This window comes from Pogona vitticeps, chromosome 4 (assembly GCF_051106095.1).
Source record: "Pogona vitticeps strain Pit_001003342236 chromosome 4, PviZW2.1, whole genome shotgun sequence".
In the NCBI taxonomy this organism is placed as follows: Eukaryota; Metazoa; Chordata; class Lepidosauria; order Squamata; family Agamidae; genus Pogona; species Pogona vitticeps.
The window spans coordinates 57,932,501-57,949,849 of NC_135786.1; the positions used below are offsets into that span (position 1 = coordinate 57,932,501).

At 44.3% G+C, this 17,349-nt stretch overlaps 1 protein-coding gene across 4 annotated transcripts; it reads left to right on the top strand.

Annotated features, from left to right (window-relative positions):
• The first annotated feature begins 1,082 nt into the window (after positions 1 to 1,082).
• CYB561D1 (cytochrome b561 family member D1) lies at positions 1,083 to 15,693 on the top strand. 4 transcript variants are annotated; one of them, XM_072997474.2, is made up of 3 exons: positions 1,083 to 1,900; positions 9,164 to 9,201; positions 13,422 to 15,693. In XM_072997474.2, the coding sequence occupies exons 1-3, from the start codon at positions 1,780 to 1,782 to the stop codon at positions 13,926 to 13,928; spliced, it is 666 nt and encodes a 221-aa protein (XP_072853575.2). In that variant the 5' UTR covers positions 1,083 to 1,779; the 3' UTR covers positions 13,929 to 15,693. The 4 variants fall into 4 exon arrangements, with proteins under 4 accessions (XP_072853575.2, XP_020660925.2, XP_020660924.2 ...); XM_020805266.3 differs by having other exon boundaries at positions 1,086 to 1,414; XM_020805265.3 differs by lacking the exon at positions 1,083 to 1,900 and adding an exon at positions 2,037 to 2,356.
• Positions 15,694 to 17,349: the final 1,656 nt, after the last annotated feature.

Consider the following 17,349-nt stretch of genomic DNA (forward strand, 5'->3'; position numbering starts at 1 on the left):
TCAGCGTAGAAGCTGGAAGGCTGAGAGAAGCCATTAAAGGGACGATTCCAAGGCTGCCTTTCCTGACCCGTTGGGGGGGGGGCGCTCTGGATGTGCTGGATTGCAACAATTGCCATTTTCAGCCAAAACAGCCCTTGGCCATGTCAGCTGGGAATGACAAGACTTCCATCTGGAGGCTGCCTGGTTTGGTCAGGCTGGCCTAAGGCAGTGTAGCTTGAACTGAAGCACTGGAGGCATTTCTCCCTCGAGTTTAGCAACTGGAGTTGTTTATCAGCCTGCTCAAGCACCTGATGACGCCTAATGGGGTGCTCGACCTGAAGCAATCTGAATATACTAGGAGGGCTTTCCAGTGGTGAGAAAGGAGCAATGAGTGCTGGAATGTCCCATTGTTCTTTGAAGCAGCCATGGCATAACTATTAATTACTTTAAGCCACAGCACAAGAGTTTTCTGATACAGGGGCAGAATGAATGGGGGCCAGGACTGGTCAGATCAGAATGTGGAAAAGTCAGGGCTGGGGTTTGAAACAGTAAATTCCCCAGGCTTTAGGACTGGTAAGTGAAAAGTAATGCCAGACATGTGTGATCTTGTCAAGATTTGGTTAAGATGACAGGTTCTTGCCTTCCATTGTTTTTGAGTTTCCTAGCAAAAACTCTGAAGTGTGGCTGTCAAGGAATCTGCACGTTTCTTTAGTGAAATCCAGCCATTTGCACCAGCTTGCGCTGTTCAGAAAGAACCGTGCTGCTCCCGTTTGTGGTACAGTATCTGTGATGCTGTTAATGAACGGCGTGAACCGGCCCTTCCGAGATGGCCTCAGGCGAGTCTGCTTCAATTTCTTTCTATATATTCGAAGTGAGAATAATCGTGACCCGCCTGGAGATAACCGCTGCCTGCAGCAAGATTGCTCCGTTTGGCAACTGCCACCCTAATACCACACTTCCTTGGGGAGCCCCACCCGATTTAACCAAGCCAATACAGTACAGTACTTCTCCGGTTTTAAGTGCAAAAAGCTCTCCTGCAAACGCCGATCATGGGAAGGCGGGGCCCCTTCAGTTGCATTCCACGTGCCCGCTCACATAGATGTTCGCACGCGTGAACCGTCTTCGGTTTTACACGCGTTCTTAAGAGCCTGATCTTCGTCTCTTGAGTTGAATGCACGCATTGCTTTCACTGAGTAAAGGGGGATTCTCAAGTCAGTGTGCACCTTTCACACTGCAGCCGACGTCAAATATGCAAGAGGGGTGGGGGAGAAGACAGAGCCAGCCTCCGTAGGCGGCATGTTTGGAGCCGAGCTGAGCCAGAGCTTCTTTTTCTCCCCATCTTGGAAAGGCCGCTTAGATTTCTAGCCTGAGACCAGAGGAGCCAGATCTCAAGCCCACCACGGCCTCGTCTCCAAAAGCCATAGTATTCGTAGAGGTAGGGAGTTATCTGGGTGAAGGCGCTCTCCGCATGGTCAGAGTCACTCCATTCTTAGCAACGTACAGTATCTCCACGTCCTTGAGGGCGGACTACGGAGGGGCCGGCCCCAAACCCGAATGCTTTCGGTGGCGAGGGGGCAGAGGCAGGGGCGGCGGCGGCGGCTCTCGACCGCGGGGAGACCGCCCGAGGCGCGGCCGAGCAGCCGGTCCCACCCCCCTTTTGCCCGGGCTCCGGCCCCTCCCCGGCAGGTGCGCGTGTGCGCGTCTCGGCCGGGCGGCGGGCGCCACCCAGGCCTCGCCCTTCCCGTAACAACCGCCTGAGGAGGGAAGGAGGGAGGGGGAGGTACGGCCAGCGTGCCTGCCATGGCCGAGGCCTCGGGGTGCCGCGGGCTTCGCTGGCTTCGGCGCGGCTGCGTCGTGCTGGCGCACCTGGCGGCTGCTGGCACGACGGGTCTCCTGTTGCTGCTTTCCAGGCCTGGCACCAGTGAGTGGCACGTCCCTTGGTCTCGCCAAGCGGGAACCGACGGGAGGGACGAGGCACGGCGTGGCCGAGGACGGAAGGGAGGTCCCCTAGGCCTCCGCCTCTTGGCCCGGGGGCGCCCCTTCTAGGGTCCGGGGGCAGATTGCAAAGCAGGCCATGTTTTAAGGATGCCTGGTGCCCTCCCAGAGCTCAGGGCAACCCCTCAGTTTCTCACGGCCATCCTGATATACTGTGCATATTAATTAGGCTGGGACAGCCGCCGCCGCCACCTTCCGTCGCTCTTCGTAATAGTTAATGGGACCCAGAATGCAAGCAAGAGAGGTGTCGGGGAGGGGGGGGGAAGCGGGAAGCCTCGGAATAGGTCTGGCATAGTAAACAGGGCCGAGTCTGATGGATTGGCTGATTGACCGATAACTGGCCTTTTAGCCTGGATTTGGAGGCAGACAATTATTTCCTTAGGTAAGTGCTGGTAGTACACGACCCACTGCATCAGTAGACCGGCAGGCAATAAGACAAAGAGCCCACGCACTAGAGAGCAGAAAATTACTATATATAGAGTGAGATGGGGGAAAGCTTTTGGGCCCTTCTTTGAGTCAGGGAGAGGCCTGGGACAATTTTAATAGTGTGCTGTCACTTGGTCTTGGTGTGTGAGAGAAGCAGGAGGTCCTAGCACAAATCCTTCTGGTTTTCTGTAGCTCATTTCTCATCATTCTTGTTCAGATTCTCTTTTCATCTTTTACACTTTTACAAAAAGAGGTTGGAGGATCTAAATGGCTGTTAAGAATAGAAGGCATTTCAAACAAGCCTATGAATGACCCCCCACCTCCACCCCAGGGAGGTGCCAGTTTTGGAGCATAAGGGAATTAAAGCCTGTTTCGGTGGTGGCGGCTGCTGCTGCCCAGATGAAGAGAGAGAGAGAGAGAGAGAGAGAGAGAGAGAGAGAGAGAGAGAGAGAGAGAGACACACACACACACACACACACACACACACACACACACACACACACACACACACACACACACACACACACACACACACACACACACACACACACACACACACACACACACACACACACACACACACACACACACACACAGAGAGAGAGAGAGAGAGAGAGAGAGAGAGAGAGAGAGAGAGAGAGAGCGAGCAAGCTGTGTGCAGATGCAGGCAGACAAGCAAGTATTCACATATACACACAACATAAGGGGTTGATCCTGATAAGGAGGCAGGCGGGTAGGGATGGAGTAGTAGCCTGGACATGAAATGTGGCAATTCTTCCACTGGGGTGTTTTTTAAAGTGAACATTCTGCATAGGATATGGATACTCTTGTAGAATACAAACAAAAGTGATGTGATAAAATGAGAAGACTTGTTGAAGAATGGAAGATATATCCATGTGGAGATTTAGAAAGATTGAACCCAATTATCTAGGTATCTTTTTATATATATTTTATTTATATTTATTTTATTTATATCCCGCCTATCTGGTTGGTTAAGACCACTCTAGGCGGCTAACAACATAAAATAAAACAGTTTTACATAAACATAATAAAATAGACAAATAGCAGGGAGAAAGAGGGCATCAGGGATTGACTGGAGGGAAGGCCTGCCGAAACATCCATGTTTTAAGTTGATTTTTAAAGGTACCCAGCAAGGGGGCCACACGAATCTCAGGAGGTAGGTTGTTCCAGAGGCGAGGTATGTACAGTATGTTTCCTCTGGGAGAGAGAGAAAAACAGTTTTTAATAAGTACTCCCATCTTTCATCACTTCGACTCTTCTAGTTGTAAATACAGTATGGCACATTCAAATGCTTGTAGCACTTAGTAATTATCTTGGATGCCTCTAAGCACTTTGTTATCTCAACTGAGGAGTCTGAAGTGTTAAAAGGATGGATTATTTACTTTTAAGTGGATTTCTAAGCTACCTTTCAGGACTTAAATGCTTCTGAAGGTGAGAAAGATGCAGTCAGCTAAACATAATATATAATAATGCACATGGAAAATCACCATTCTTAAAATATACTGTGTATGGACACATGTCTAAAGTGAATCTTCAGGAAAATAAATAATTATTTGGAATGCAGGTCCTCATCTGAGTGGTAGGAGTTCTAAACCCTTAAGTTTGATGGGTAGTTAATATTAACAGAATGCAAGTTGTATGAACACAGTGGCTAAAGAAACCACAGGATAATTACTCTGTGCTAAGTGATCTTGATAATGGTCTTAGGTAAAGGTTCTCCAACTCTAGGGTGCGGTGCTCATCCCCGTTTCCAAGCCGTAGAGCCAGAGTTTGTCCAAAGACAGTTTCTGTGGTCATGTGGCCAGCACGACCAGACACAGAACGCCATTAAGTGATCCTGATAATGGGCTTACCTGACTGTAATCTAGAGTGAGCTACAGTCATCTTTAAATGAATGTTATATGCCTTGTCCAGACTTTTTCAGCTGTCCATACAAGGTCCATCATGCCAGAGGTTCCTTTAGGGGAAGGAATGTGTGGCATGATGGTGCAACAGTGAATTTACTGCCCAAGACAGGTGATAGAATGGAACTGCACCGCCAAAAGGAGAAGGGGAAGCCCCAGACAGCATTACACAAAGTGCACAACATAGCATAACAAAATGCCTTAGTTTTTCTTTGGTTTGCACTTATGCAGGGACCCAGAGTTCCAGTCACAAATTCTTTTCGAAGAATGGATTATTTGATCCATGCTAAAATAGTGACCTGGAAACAATCCTCTGAACCAAACTTTAATTTTGTTTAGTAACTTCAGAACAAACCTATAATTTGGAATGATACAACTTTGAAGTTGATGGATTAAAGAGCATTTCCTACCTCTACTTGGCAAATACTGTACAGTGGTGCCTCGCTTAACGATGTTAATTGGTTCCATAAAAAAATCGTTATGTGAAAACATAGTTAAGTGAAACACCATTTCCCATAGGAATGCATTGAAAACCGGTTAATCCGTTCCAATTGGAACAGATTAATGCTTGCAATCATTAGCCCACCTCCTGAAACCTATGCAGACTTAATTTGGTGTTGTTCTGAGTCGTCGTTAATTTTTGGTGATTTTTAAAATTCTCCATTGAAAGCCTTTGAACGGACCATTCAAAGGCTTTCAATGGATAATTTAAAAAATCACCAAAAATTAACAACGACTCAGAACAACACCAAATTAAGTTTGCATAGGGTTCAGGAGGTGGGCTAATGATTGCAAGCATTTAAAACAGGTTTCTAACAGTTTAAGACACTTTTACAGGAGCGAAAAAGGGACAGCGTTAAGTGAAATTCCCCCATAGAGAACATCGTTAAACGATGGGGGAAATTCCTCAAAGAAACCCATCGCTGTGTGAATTCATCGTTGTATGAAGCAATCGTTGTGCGAGGCACCACTGTATATGGAGAACATATATACAGTACAGTACCTGTCAAAGACTACTTACCTGCTTCTTGGAGTTACTTCAGATCTGATTATCTTCCTATGTGAAAAGCATTTCTGTTTAGGTAAAGCATGAATTGATTTATACATGTGGCAGATATGTCTGTCTTTCATTGCATGTTGTGTACTTGTGCTGACAAGCTGAAGGTGATTGTGGTTTCTGCATGTATTAGACATGTTGGAAATACAACTACTGTATTCCATATAACAATCTATGCATGATTTTCCATAAGAGCCAGTGCAATATAGTGGATAGTATGTTAGATTAGGACTTGGGAGACTGAAATTCCTGCTTATGGAAGCTCAGTGTGGAGTACTGTAGTGATAGTAAAACTACTTGTTGAACACATATATTGAAAACTCTATTAAGATCCATGTAAGCTGAGAGCAACCTCAATGCACATATCAACAGTGGTTTCTTGTACAATTTCTTTAATAGAAAAATATTTTGGAGAGAGTGGTTTTCAAAAAGGAAAAATTCTAGCTTTTTAAAATTATGGGCTAGTCAGAAAAGTGTGTTCTAGTTTCGTGCAATTAGAATACAATACACAGTCTAATTTTGCAGGGACTTTAGTTCTGTTTAGTACCATTTGTTTCAATGACAGGGTTTTGCTTTCTGTGCTGCATGGCACACATGCATACTATGGTGATGCTAGTCAAACCTGTTCCCAAATACTTTTACATAGTGTCAGCAGTGAACTGATACAGTGGACCCTCTACTTACAGAATTAATCCATATTGGAACGGTGGCTGCAGGTCAAAAGTCTGTAGGTCGAGTCTCCATTGACCTACAATGCATTGAAAACCGATTAATCCTATAACCGGCCGTTTTTGTTCCGTTTTTGTTCCATTTTGGTTTTTTTCTGGTCTGTAGGTCGATTCTCTGGCTGCAAGTCGAACCTAAATTTTGTGGCCAGAGAAGTCTGTAACTCGAAAAGTCTGTAAGTCGAGCAGTCTTTAATTTGAGGGTCCACTGTAGCTCCGTGGTTTTGGTATCAGAGGTAGAGAGTTCAGTTCCCCACTGTGCATGCTTGACAGGGCTAGACTTGATTATCTATACCAGAGTTCCCCAACCTTTTTACTAGTCCGGACCGGGAGAGTCCCTGATGGAGGTGGGGCGGCCCTTCGTGCTTGCCCTCTCCGATGCATGCGCACGGTGGTTGGGGAGGGCACGCGCATTCCTTCACCACTTTGCGGATGCGCAGGAGCACCTGCACACCCGTGGCGGCAGCGGCAGCCTGGGAGTCTTTTTAATTTTAATTTTATCTGGCTCTCCCCCAGCCACCCCCTCACCCTTTTCGTTGCTGCCGCTGCCGGGAGGAGGGCCGCTGGAACACCCGGGCCTTGCCCTGCCTTCCGGCTCTCCCCCAGCCCCATCGCTGCTGCCGGGCCGCAAAGGCAGACCTTCTGCTCCCCCCCGCACGCACTCCACTCCCCACAGCTGCTTTGCGCACGCGGGGGCTTGTATGAAGGGGTGAGGGAGCGCTCACGCTGCTGACGCGCGTGTGCACAAACCAGCTGTGGGGAGGGGAGTGCGTGGGGGCGGGAGGTCTCTCTTCGCGGCCCAGTTGGGCTCAAGTCACGGACCGGCAATGGGCCGCGAACCGGGGGTTGATGACCTCTGATCTATAGGGTCCCTTCCAGATCTGCAGTTCTAACATTAGAAGCTATATTTGCCTCATGTAATGCATTACCAGCCTAGGTGTCATTTGTTTGTCTGTTGTGAGGTTGTTTAGTCTGAGATGGGTTTTCTCTCTGTTACAACTGCCACAAGTCTTATTTTAGGAGATGACAACTTTACAGTAGATAATGGATGTTTCTTATTTCAGAATCCAACAGCTTCAGTGAACTTCAGGAGGCAGACTCTAGATCTCTGTGGTGTTCTATTTTTGAAATCCTAATCTGACAGTCTCAGTCCATCAGCCTCTGTATTACACTGCTTAGAACTGCTTTCAGTATGAAAGCTTCTTTGTGCTTCTAATAACTGGGCATGATTTGGCCACATTTATTTACTTTTAAATGAGGGAGCTTTTAGTGAATTAAAGCACATGATTACTCTGCCCCACCCAAATATTAACTGGGCTTAAAATTGCTTCCGTGAGTTTATATTGTATTCAGTGTGTTTTGTTGTACATAACGGGCAGCCACTATCAATTTGTGCAGGATTAGGGTCTCTGTAGTGGTACCTCTTTAAATGCAACTTTTCCTGTGTGTTCACCAGCTCAGAAAGAGAAAGGACTAGCTAAGATCTGCATAGAATCTTGACTAAAAATCGATTAGTTAGATAAAATTCTGTTTTCTCACTAAATTAATTCTTAATAATTCCTTTCCTCTCCGCAAGCTTTTGAATTATAGCACTTTCCTTGTTCTACTACTACAGTTGTTCTAAAGCTGATTCATGTTAATATGGCTTTATTATAACAAGACTGGGAAGCATTTGGCCCTGTGGATATTGATGGATTGCTACTCCTACCTTATCTTGCTAGTAGCCAGCATGGCAAGGCCTGGTGGGAACTATAGTCCAAAAACTCCTGGAACGTCACAGGTCCCTTGTTCCTATCATAGCAGATGTGTATGAGGAATGCAAGAGAAGGAAGGGAGTCCATGTACTGGTAGTCGACCTCCATGCAGACCTGACTGTTTGGGAAACCTTGTCCTGCCATAGAAGACGATGTCACAGGATTTTAGAGAATTATATACATGAGTAGTCTCCTCGTGTAACCAGAATACAGTAATGCCATCCTCAAGAGGATGGTATAATTGGGCTTAGGGGGATCCTCTCCACAAACCAAAGTTCACTGCCGATTGCATATTCTGAGTGGTTGTGGCCAGAATCCTGAACAGAAGCAAAAACGTGGCAACATTTTGTTGTAGGACCCACTAGTCTTTTGGGATTCCGCGGACACATGTTCTGGCTGAGACTATCACATTTCATTATCAGTATGGGTCCTGTGCTTTCTGTGCTTGTTCAAAGCAAGAGGCTGCATCTCAACCATTTATGTAGGAAATAAGGAGTATAAAGGTATACATATAGTTCCCCATCATACCCAGTTCAGTTTCAGACTGCTTGTAGCCTGAAATTCTGCTGCAATTCACTTGAATTTTCAACAGTTTAAATATGCCAGTTTCCAGCCTTTAAAAAGAAAAGAAAGAGGCTAGTTCTTATCCAAGTTGAAATCAGAGAGGAAGAATAATGAAAATTAATTTGCTAAAGAGTTCCCAGAAAGTGAAGGCAGTCCAGGTATGGAACTGGGATCTGCATTTAGGAAGATAGAAATGGTTGTTTAGTGTTCCTGCCCAAATCCTCCCGGATTCCTTAATATGTCATGCTTCAGCCTGCCATGTCTGCTCTTGTCAAAATATCAAATCCCACCACATCTTAAATGTTATAATTGGAACAAATCAGCAACAACCCTGAGGTAATTAGATTGTAAATATACGCTCTTGCATGGAGAAAGGTGTTGCCATAGAAATTAAGCTCTTTGCCAGTCATGTTTAAACCACGGCATTTTTCGTTGCATCTCTTCTTGTTTCATTCCATCATTGGATAGTTACCTGGAGTCCTGCATGTGCTTTGTAGTCCCACTGTCTCTTGTGAAAGTAAGTATGGGATGTTCTTTCCTATTCCATAGCTGCTGATAGGAAAGTTCCTCCGTGCTCACAGAGAACTTGCCCCTGATTGCTACCAATGTTTTGTCATAGATCAGACTTCTTTTGTTATGGTCTTTTTCAAGTTAGCTATTGAAGTCATGTTTATTTTTAGATTGCTTAGCAAAAACTGAATCATGTTCCATTTATCTCTCTCTATCTCTTACTTCCAGGTTTATTTTCCTGGCACCCTGTGTTCATGTCAATAGCAGTAAGTTATTTTCTGTACAATGTCGCACAAATGTCTGGTTTTTTACTAGGCTTTGCTCTTAGAAAATGATACAGACTAATGCTGTATATAGACATTTGTCTTTTATTGATGGAAGTGCTTTTGTCTTCCCGTTGTAGCCAACAAAACATACTTCCCCTCACTTACTGTAGTTCTGTTACAGTCAGTCCTTTGTTTGCAGTGCCTCAGAAGATTTCCACTAAAATCTAAAACAGTCTCCAGAAACACAGCAAACATTGCTAAACAGATTTGTGATTCACTCTGCCAGTATCCCAAGTATTTATTCATTGGATAATACCCACAATTTCTATTAAAATGGCTGGTATGTGCTTTCCTCTGCCACACCTAGTGTGATTTTCTTTAAGAATGGCAAACATTTGGTTCTATAAACCTACTACATTAGAGGAGTACTGGAAGTTTTTTTAAGGGGGGAAAACACCTGAAAACTTTCCACATTCTGGGTATTCTTGAAGGCTTTCGCGGCCAGGATCTGATGGTTGTTGTGAGTTTTTTGGGCTCTTTGGCCGTGTTCTGAAGGTCCTCTGAAGATGCCGGCCACATAGACTGGCAAAATGTCAAGAAGAACAACCTTCAGAACACGGCCAAAGAGCCCGAAAAACTCATAACAACCATAATTTCCACATTCTGTTTGAAGTTGGTGTGGATAAAATCAATGATTCCTTAAAATCAAATTAATTTAAATCACAATTTAAACAAAAACACTGACTTCTAAAAATTAAAATTGAAAAAAAAAACAGTTAAAAAATTACATCATGATTTAAATCCAATCCACCCTATTGAAGTTCTTTTCAAAAATAGAAGTTTCATGTCCACTGTAGCATAATCTAAAACAGTGGTTCTTAACCTTGGGTAACCCAGGTGTTCTTTGACTGCAGATCCCAGAAGCCCTGGCCAGCATAGCTGGTGGTGAAGGCTTCTGGGAATTGCAGTCCAAGAACACGTGGGTTACCCAAGGTTAAGAACCTCTGATCTAAAAGAACTGCCACCCAATAAGAGAAACAAATGATTTTATTTATTTATTTATTTATTTATTTATTTATTTATTTATTTATTTATTTATTTATTTATTTATTTATTTATTTATTTATTTAACTTATATGCCGCCCACATTACCTGAAGGTCTCTGGCTGGCTTACAGCATTTAAAATACAATAAAAAGGCAAAATAAAAGGGCAAAATAATTAAAATGCAATTAAAATATATATTCTAAAAATTGCCATCAGAACCACAGCTGATATTATTTCAGTTAAAAGCCTTCTGGGACAGGAAGGCTTTGAGCTGGCACCGAAATGTCATCAGCGTCGTCGCCAGACGAATCTCAGTCGGGAGGGCATTCCATAGTCTGGGGGCAGCTGCCGAAAAGGCGCTTTCTCTACAAGCCCGCCCTCTTATCTCCTTAAGGGATGGCTCTTTCAAAAGGGTCTCCTGGTTAGATCTTAACTGCCGGGTAGGTTCCTATGGAAGGAGGCGGTCCTTCAGGTATCCAGGGCCCAGAGCTTTATATGTCAAAACAGGCACTTTGAATTGGGCTCGGGCAGCAACTGGTAACCAATGTAACTTAAACAAAAAATGGCTTGATATGTTCCCTAGCGGCCCCAGCACTCACCAGACACGCAGCTCAATTCTGGACCAGCTGCAGTCTCCGGACTGTCTTCAAAGGCAGCCCCACGTAGAGCGCATTGCATTAATCTATGCGAGATGTTACCAGTGCATGTGTAACTGTCATGAGACTCCGCTTGTCCAGGTAGGGCCGTAGCTGGTATAATTTCCGCAAGCTGAAGGAAGGCGCCTCTGGCCACTGAGTCCACCTGGGCTTCCAGTGTTAGACTGGGGTCCAGGAGCACCCCCAAGCTGCGGACCCTGTCCCTTAGGGGGAGTGTAACCCCATTCAGAGCAGGGAAATGGTCCTCCAGCCTGTCCAGTGAAGCACCCATTAACAGCACTTCCGTCTTGTCTGGATTGAGTTTCAATTTATTAACCCTCATCCAGTCCATTATCAGGTCCAGACACGAGTTCAGCACAGAAACTGCCTCACCTGGATTGGTGGAAAACGAGAGGTAGAGCTGAGTATCGTGAGCATATTGCTGAGTTCTCAGCCCAAACCTCCTGATGACCTCTCCCAGCGGTTTCATGTAGATGTTAAACAGCATGGGGGACAGTATTGAGCCCTGAGGAACCCCATGACATAAACGCCATGGGGCAGAGCAACTGTTCCCCAGCACCACCCTCTGGACACGGTCAGCCAGGAAGGAGCAGAACCACCGTAAAGCAGTGCCCCCAACTCCCAACCCAGCCAGCCTATCCAGAAGGAAACCATGGTTGATGGTGTCGAAATCCGCTGAGAGGTCCAGGAGTATCAACAGGGTCACACTCCCCATCTCTCTCCCTGCAAAGGTCATCATACAGGGCGACCAAGGCAGTCTCTGTACCAAAACCAGGCCTGAAACCTGATTGAAATGGATCCAGAAAATCCGTTTCATCCAGCAGTGCCGTAGTTGTCCGGCCACAACCCGCTCCAACACTTTGCCCAAATAAGGGAGGTTTGCTACTGGTCAGTAGTTAACCACCAGCCTTGGGTCCAGATTAGGTTTTTTAAGGAGTGGACGTATTACCGCCTCTTTCAAGGTGGTAGGGACCACTCCCTCTCTCAGAGAGGCGTTCGCAGCCTCCTGGACCCAGGTGCAAACCCCCCTGGCTGATCTTTCAGTGTCAAACATCTCTAATTGCAACTATAAATCAGTGATGCTATGGGTGCTCCCAAGCAATGAGCTTTTAGCCTCACCAGTGAAGAGCGATTATGTACAGTGGTGCCTCGCTTAGCTGTCAAAATCGGGTTCAATGCTTTTCAATGGGGGAGAAAAAATTCACCAAAAATTAAGAACAAAGCCAAATTAAATTTGCACACGCTTTAGAAGGTGCACTAACGATCCCAAACATTTAAAACAGGTTTCAAACATTTTAAGACACTTTAAAAATAGCTTTTGACAGGTCCGTTTTCGCTATTTTTAAAGTGTCTTAAAATGTTTGAAACCTGTTTTAAATGCTTGGGATCGGTAGTGCACCTTCTAAAACGTGTGCAAACTTAATTTGGCTTTGTTCTGACTCTTCGTTAATTTTTGGTGAATTTTTTCTCCCCCATTGAAAAGCATTGAACCTGATTTTGACAGCTGTCAAAATCGGGTTCAATGCTTTTCAATGGGGGAAAAAATTCACCAAAAATTAACGAAGAGTCAGAACAAAACCAAATTAAGTTGCACACGTTTTTGAAGGTGCACTAACGATCCCATGCATTTAAAACCGTTTTGAACCTTTTAAGACACACTTAAAATTGCAAAAACGGACATCGCAAAACCATTGAAATGCATTGAATAGGCTTCAATGCATTCCAATGGGGGATACATTGTTTCGCTTAGCAATGTTTCCTATGGCAATTTTCGCTTAAGGACGGCAATCCATTCCCATTGGAAAGGATTATCCGGTTTTCAATACATCTCTATGGGAAAACGTGTTTCGCTTAGCGATGTTTTCCCATAGCGATGTTTTTTTGGAACCAATTAACATCGTTAAGCGAGGCACCACTGTACTTATATCAGTGTTCCTGAATAGATATTCTGTTGTAAGGAAGATAGACAAAAGCATAACACCAGAGGTTTACAAATAGAAACTACAATTGTCTGGGCCACTCATAATTGCAGTTCCTGACGGAAATTAACTGCACAATAATAGCCCCATATTGGAAGCATCCAGGCCTCAAGCTTACCACTACTAATGCATTTTCTAAAAAGTTATCATGTCCTAAGTCCTGTCTCTGATTTTAAATTGTGTGGGGTGCATGCCCAGCCAAGATGAGCCATGGGGAAGAAATAATAGCAAACGCTGGGTTCATATTTCTGTAGTGTTGGATTCTGCTGAGTTAGGCTACTGCGAGGACTGTTAGGTGTTCTGAAAATTCTACATGAAGTGGAAGGAATAGGATAGTGATTTAAGTTTGTTTGTTTCTTTGTTTTTTAAGACAGCTGCTGCTAGAGGTGGCACAGGCCAGGCCTTCACTTCATTTGGCGTAACAGATGAACTGGTCCCAAAGCTTTGGCTTTACTAGTTATTTGAAAGTAGTTCCTGGGTTGATTTGACAGCCAAGCTCTATAAACCAAACTCTTGCTAATGGCTTCTTTTGTTCTCAGTTCTGCCTGTGCCTGACTGAAGCCATCCTGATTTTGTCACCGGACAGTGCTTTCTTCTGCTGCTTGCGCTCCCACAGAACAAAAGTGCAGCTCCATTGGACTGCACAGACCTTGGTGCTTGTGTCTGGAACACTGGGATTGGCCTTCATCATCTCCAGCAAGAATCGGAGTGAGCTTCCGCACTTTGTTTCCTGGCACAGTATTCTGGGTCTTTTGACACTTGTGGCCACTTGTGGACAGGTCTTGTGTGGCCTTTGCCTACACTTTCCACATCTGTTGAGGATCTCTTCAACGGCAACAGTCCAGATGTACCATGTGACATGTGGTCTGATAGTTTACGTGCTTGCCACTTTCACAGTGATACTGGCCATCTATTCTGACTGGTTCCAGGCCCAGATTAAAGGACTGGCTTGGTATTTCTACTTGGCACTGCACTTCTGTCCAGCCTTGGTTGTTGTGAGTCAGATTACTAGGACTCGTTTGCCAAAGAAGACACAATATGTTTAAGCTTAAATCTCATCAGGATAATTAGGACTCTAACCTCCTTCTCTGTAACTGTTGAACTTCTGTGCCCCTTGCTTCGTTTGTTCCAGCATGCATGTCAGTCTCTGTGCCTTGATTTAGCAAAGTCCTCTTCCCTTGTTTCATTTGCGTTTCTGTCTAGTACGTGCTAGAGCATACAGCTACTACAACATTCTGGAAATAACACAGGATCTGTTTTGTAATATATTGGTCAAGACAACAAAGATACTTAGGAACGCCTTATATTTATTCCACTATGTTCTCCTGGAAACAGGCTTGCAAATTTAGAGTTGTCTCAAATGCTGGCAAAAAAGGACAAGGGCTTAGAGCCATGTTCCTTTCCATCCATGTGTTTAAAACCTTATGGAATATACTCACTTGGCCTCTGTGCCCTGGCACTGCTTTTCTCTTACCTGACCAGTTTCTATATTCTTCCTAGGGTGCTTTAGTTGGTCACCAGCACCTCCCTTTTTGCAACTGCTTTCTCTGCCTCCTCCTCCACTCTTGTGTTTTTCCCCCCATCTTCAGATAAAGGTGAGTGGTTCTCCTCTATGTTATAGAACATGGCTTAACTCCTCTATGTTATAGAACATGGCTTAATCCAAGATGAATAGTTGCACCTCATCGTCAGGTTTATATATGATGAGTAATACACAGTGCACATGTTAGCTTTTCTAACCAGCTGCCCTCCATAGATGCTGGACTACAGTGCTCAGAATGTGTGGAAGTTACCAAGCTGGGAAAGGCTGCTTTCTCTGTGTGTCCATAAGCAGGAATATGCCAGCAGTTGGAGACCTGGTTGCTCGAACAAGCCTAATTTACACACTTGTCTGTTCCTGAAACCTGCACATTTTGTTACTGATCCCACATCTTATGTGTTCTGTCTCTCTTCCCAAGTGCCATGTATACAGTTCGGTTAGACTTCAGTCACTGTAGATTGTTCATCTGGAAAAGGCTAATAAATCATGGCACTGTGTTGTTTTTCAGTGGCTCATGGCAATACTGGACTACAACAGTAAGCAGCTACAGAGATCAATTTTTGAATTTATGGTGGGAAATTCTTAGGGGACTTCAGCTGAAGCCCAGCTTAGTTTTCCAAGTTTCTTAAAGAAAAAGAACTATTAATAGGTGAGTAATTAGAACCAGTTTAGAAAAATTTATGATCCAGGCTTTCTAGAAGGCATGTACTCACAGGCTCCACTCACCGTCTGAAGAACATTTTGAGCTATTTGTTAGAGAAGTGTACTTGGGAAAGGGTTAAAAAAATTAAGATAGTTTTTTCTTTCTTTTTTTAAAAAACATCTATATGGAACTTCTAATTCATTTGTGCTATGAATTTTTTGGGAAGTTTTCTAACATCATTGTAGATAGCTGCCATATTTAATGTCAGAATAGCCATGATGATAATGCCCAACCTCTGGTGGGAGAGGATCCTAAAGAAGTTGTGACAGTAGTCTGAATTATTCCATTGGCCCTAAATACATTATTGTTTCAGCACTTTCCAGCTGCTGAGTAATGTAACAGGATCAGTTAATTTTAAGCAGAAATACTTCTCAGTGAAAACAAGCCCAAAAGAAAATGTGAAGGAGTTAAACTTTATGAAATGTAGAATGAATTTAGGTGAAGTTTAATTTATATTTTACAAATACAAATGGCAGTGTTTTTGTATAACTCCCTGCTTGAACAAATCGATATCCCCACTATTTTAAAGTCAAGATCAGGCTAATTAAATAAGCAATCCAGAAAAAAATCTTTGTTGTGGTGGTCTTTGTCATATACAGAGGAGAAAGTGTAATTTGCACATAGTAAGCTGGATAGAAACAATATGAGGAAAATTCAGAATAATATTTCTCATTTAGAGAGAAGTTGTCATATTGGTATATTTACTTATCACTTTTTGAGTAGGATCCAGGTGTTTTTACTTAAGGATGCACATATGTTATACAGCTGTCCTTATTTTCTCAGCACTGATGCAGCAAACATTTGTGACTGGGGAAATTCAAGTAATACATCCTTTGCTGTGTACAGTATGTTTGTGTGAATGATATGGGTCAAATTTCTGCAAAGTGATGGGCAGCAGTTGGCAAGACTGGGAATGGGTGGAGAGGAATATCCCATCTCACTTCAAAATTTTGAAGACCAGATTTTCAGCCCTAATCAAGGCTCAAACTCAATATTGAAAGACATCAAATTGTCCTTGCATGGCCTACTGCACCTCCGTTCACACTCTGCTTGCTTTTGTTTTGTGATTGCATTTGTTGTAGTTGTAGTTGTTGTTTAGTCCTTAAGTTGTGTCCGACTTTTTGTGACCCCATGGACCAGAGCACACCAGGCCCTCCTGTCTTCCACTGCCTCCCGGAGTTGGGTCAAATTCATGTTGGTTGCTTCGATGACACTGTCCAACTATCTCGTCCTCTGTCATTCCCTTCTCCTCTCGCCCCCACCCTTTCCCAAGATCAGGGTTTTTTCCAGGGAGTCTTCTCATGAGATGGACAAAGTATTGGAGCCTCAACTTCAGGATCTTTCCTTCCAGTGAGCACTCAGGGTTGATTTCCTTTAGAACTGATAGGTTTGTTCTCCTTGCAGTCCAGGGGATTCTCAAGAGCCTCCTCCAGCACCACAATTCAAAAGCATCAATTCTTCGGCGGTCAGCTTTCTTTATGGTCCAGCTCTCACCTCTGTACATCACTACAGGAAAAACCATAGCTTTGACTATTCAGACTTTTGTTGGCAAGGTGATGTCTCTGCTTTTTAAGATGCTGTCGAGGTTTGTTATCGCTTTCCTGCCATTAGACACAGTGAAATCATCATTTCAGGCAGCAAACAGTAGGGGCAGCAGGAGCCCCCCCCCCACTGTTACTTCTGGGGTTCTGTCCATTCACTACATGAGAGGACAGAGCATTCTGGATATGCTACACAACCTATCCTGGGCCCCCAGTGTTGGGATTCAGCTGCAAGTCCAGTTGGCTTTTGAGTCTATACATGTAGTGGAGAGGAAGTGGCAGTCTGTCTTTTTGTCTCTGATACAAAAATGTCTTTGGCTGACCCTGTTCAATATTCCTAGAGGAAGGACTTTCTCTTATTTGCTCATGTATCTGCATTCTTAACATGTAACTGGGATGTTTTTATGTCTAAACAGCTCTGAAACAAATGAGTTAGTCACCAGAGTCTCACATCTTAACAAGGAGAGCCTACTCAGCACCAGCTCTGCTGCCCTGCACCCCCATGCGTTCTCCTTCAGCATGCAGATGGTGTGTGGGTGTACGTCCATGCGCACATTCGCATTTAATCAGAAGTGATGACAGCACAGCTATCTCTGTAGGAACCAGGCTTTGAAGCAGAGGCTGCATTCCTGTATGCACACTTATTGCTGGATCTTACTTCTGAGTAGACTTTACAGCATTGC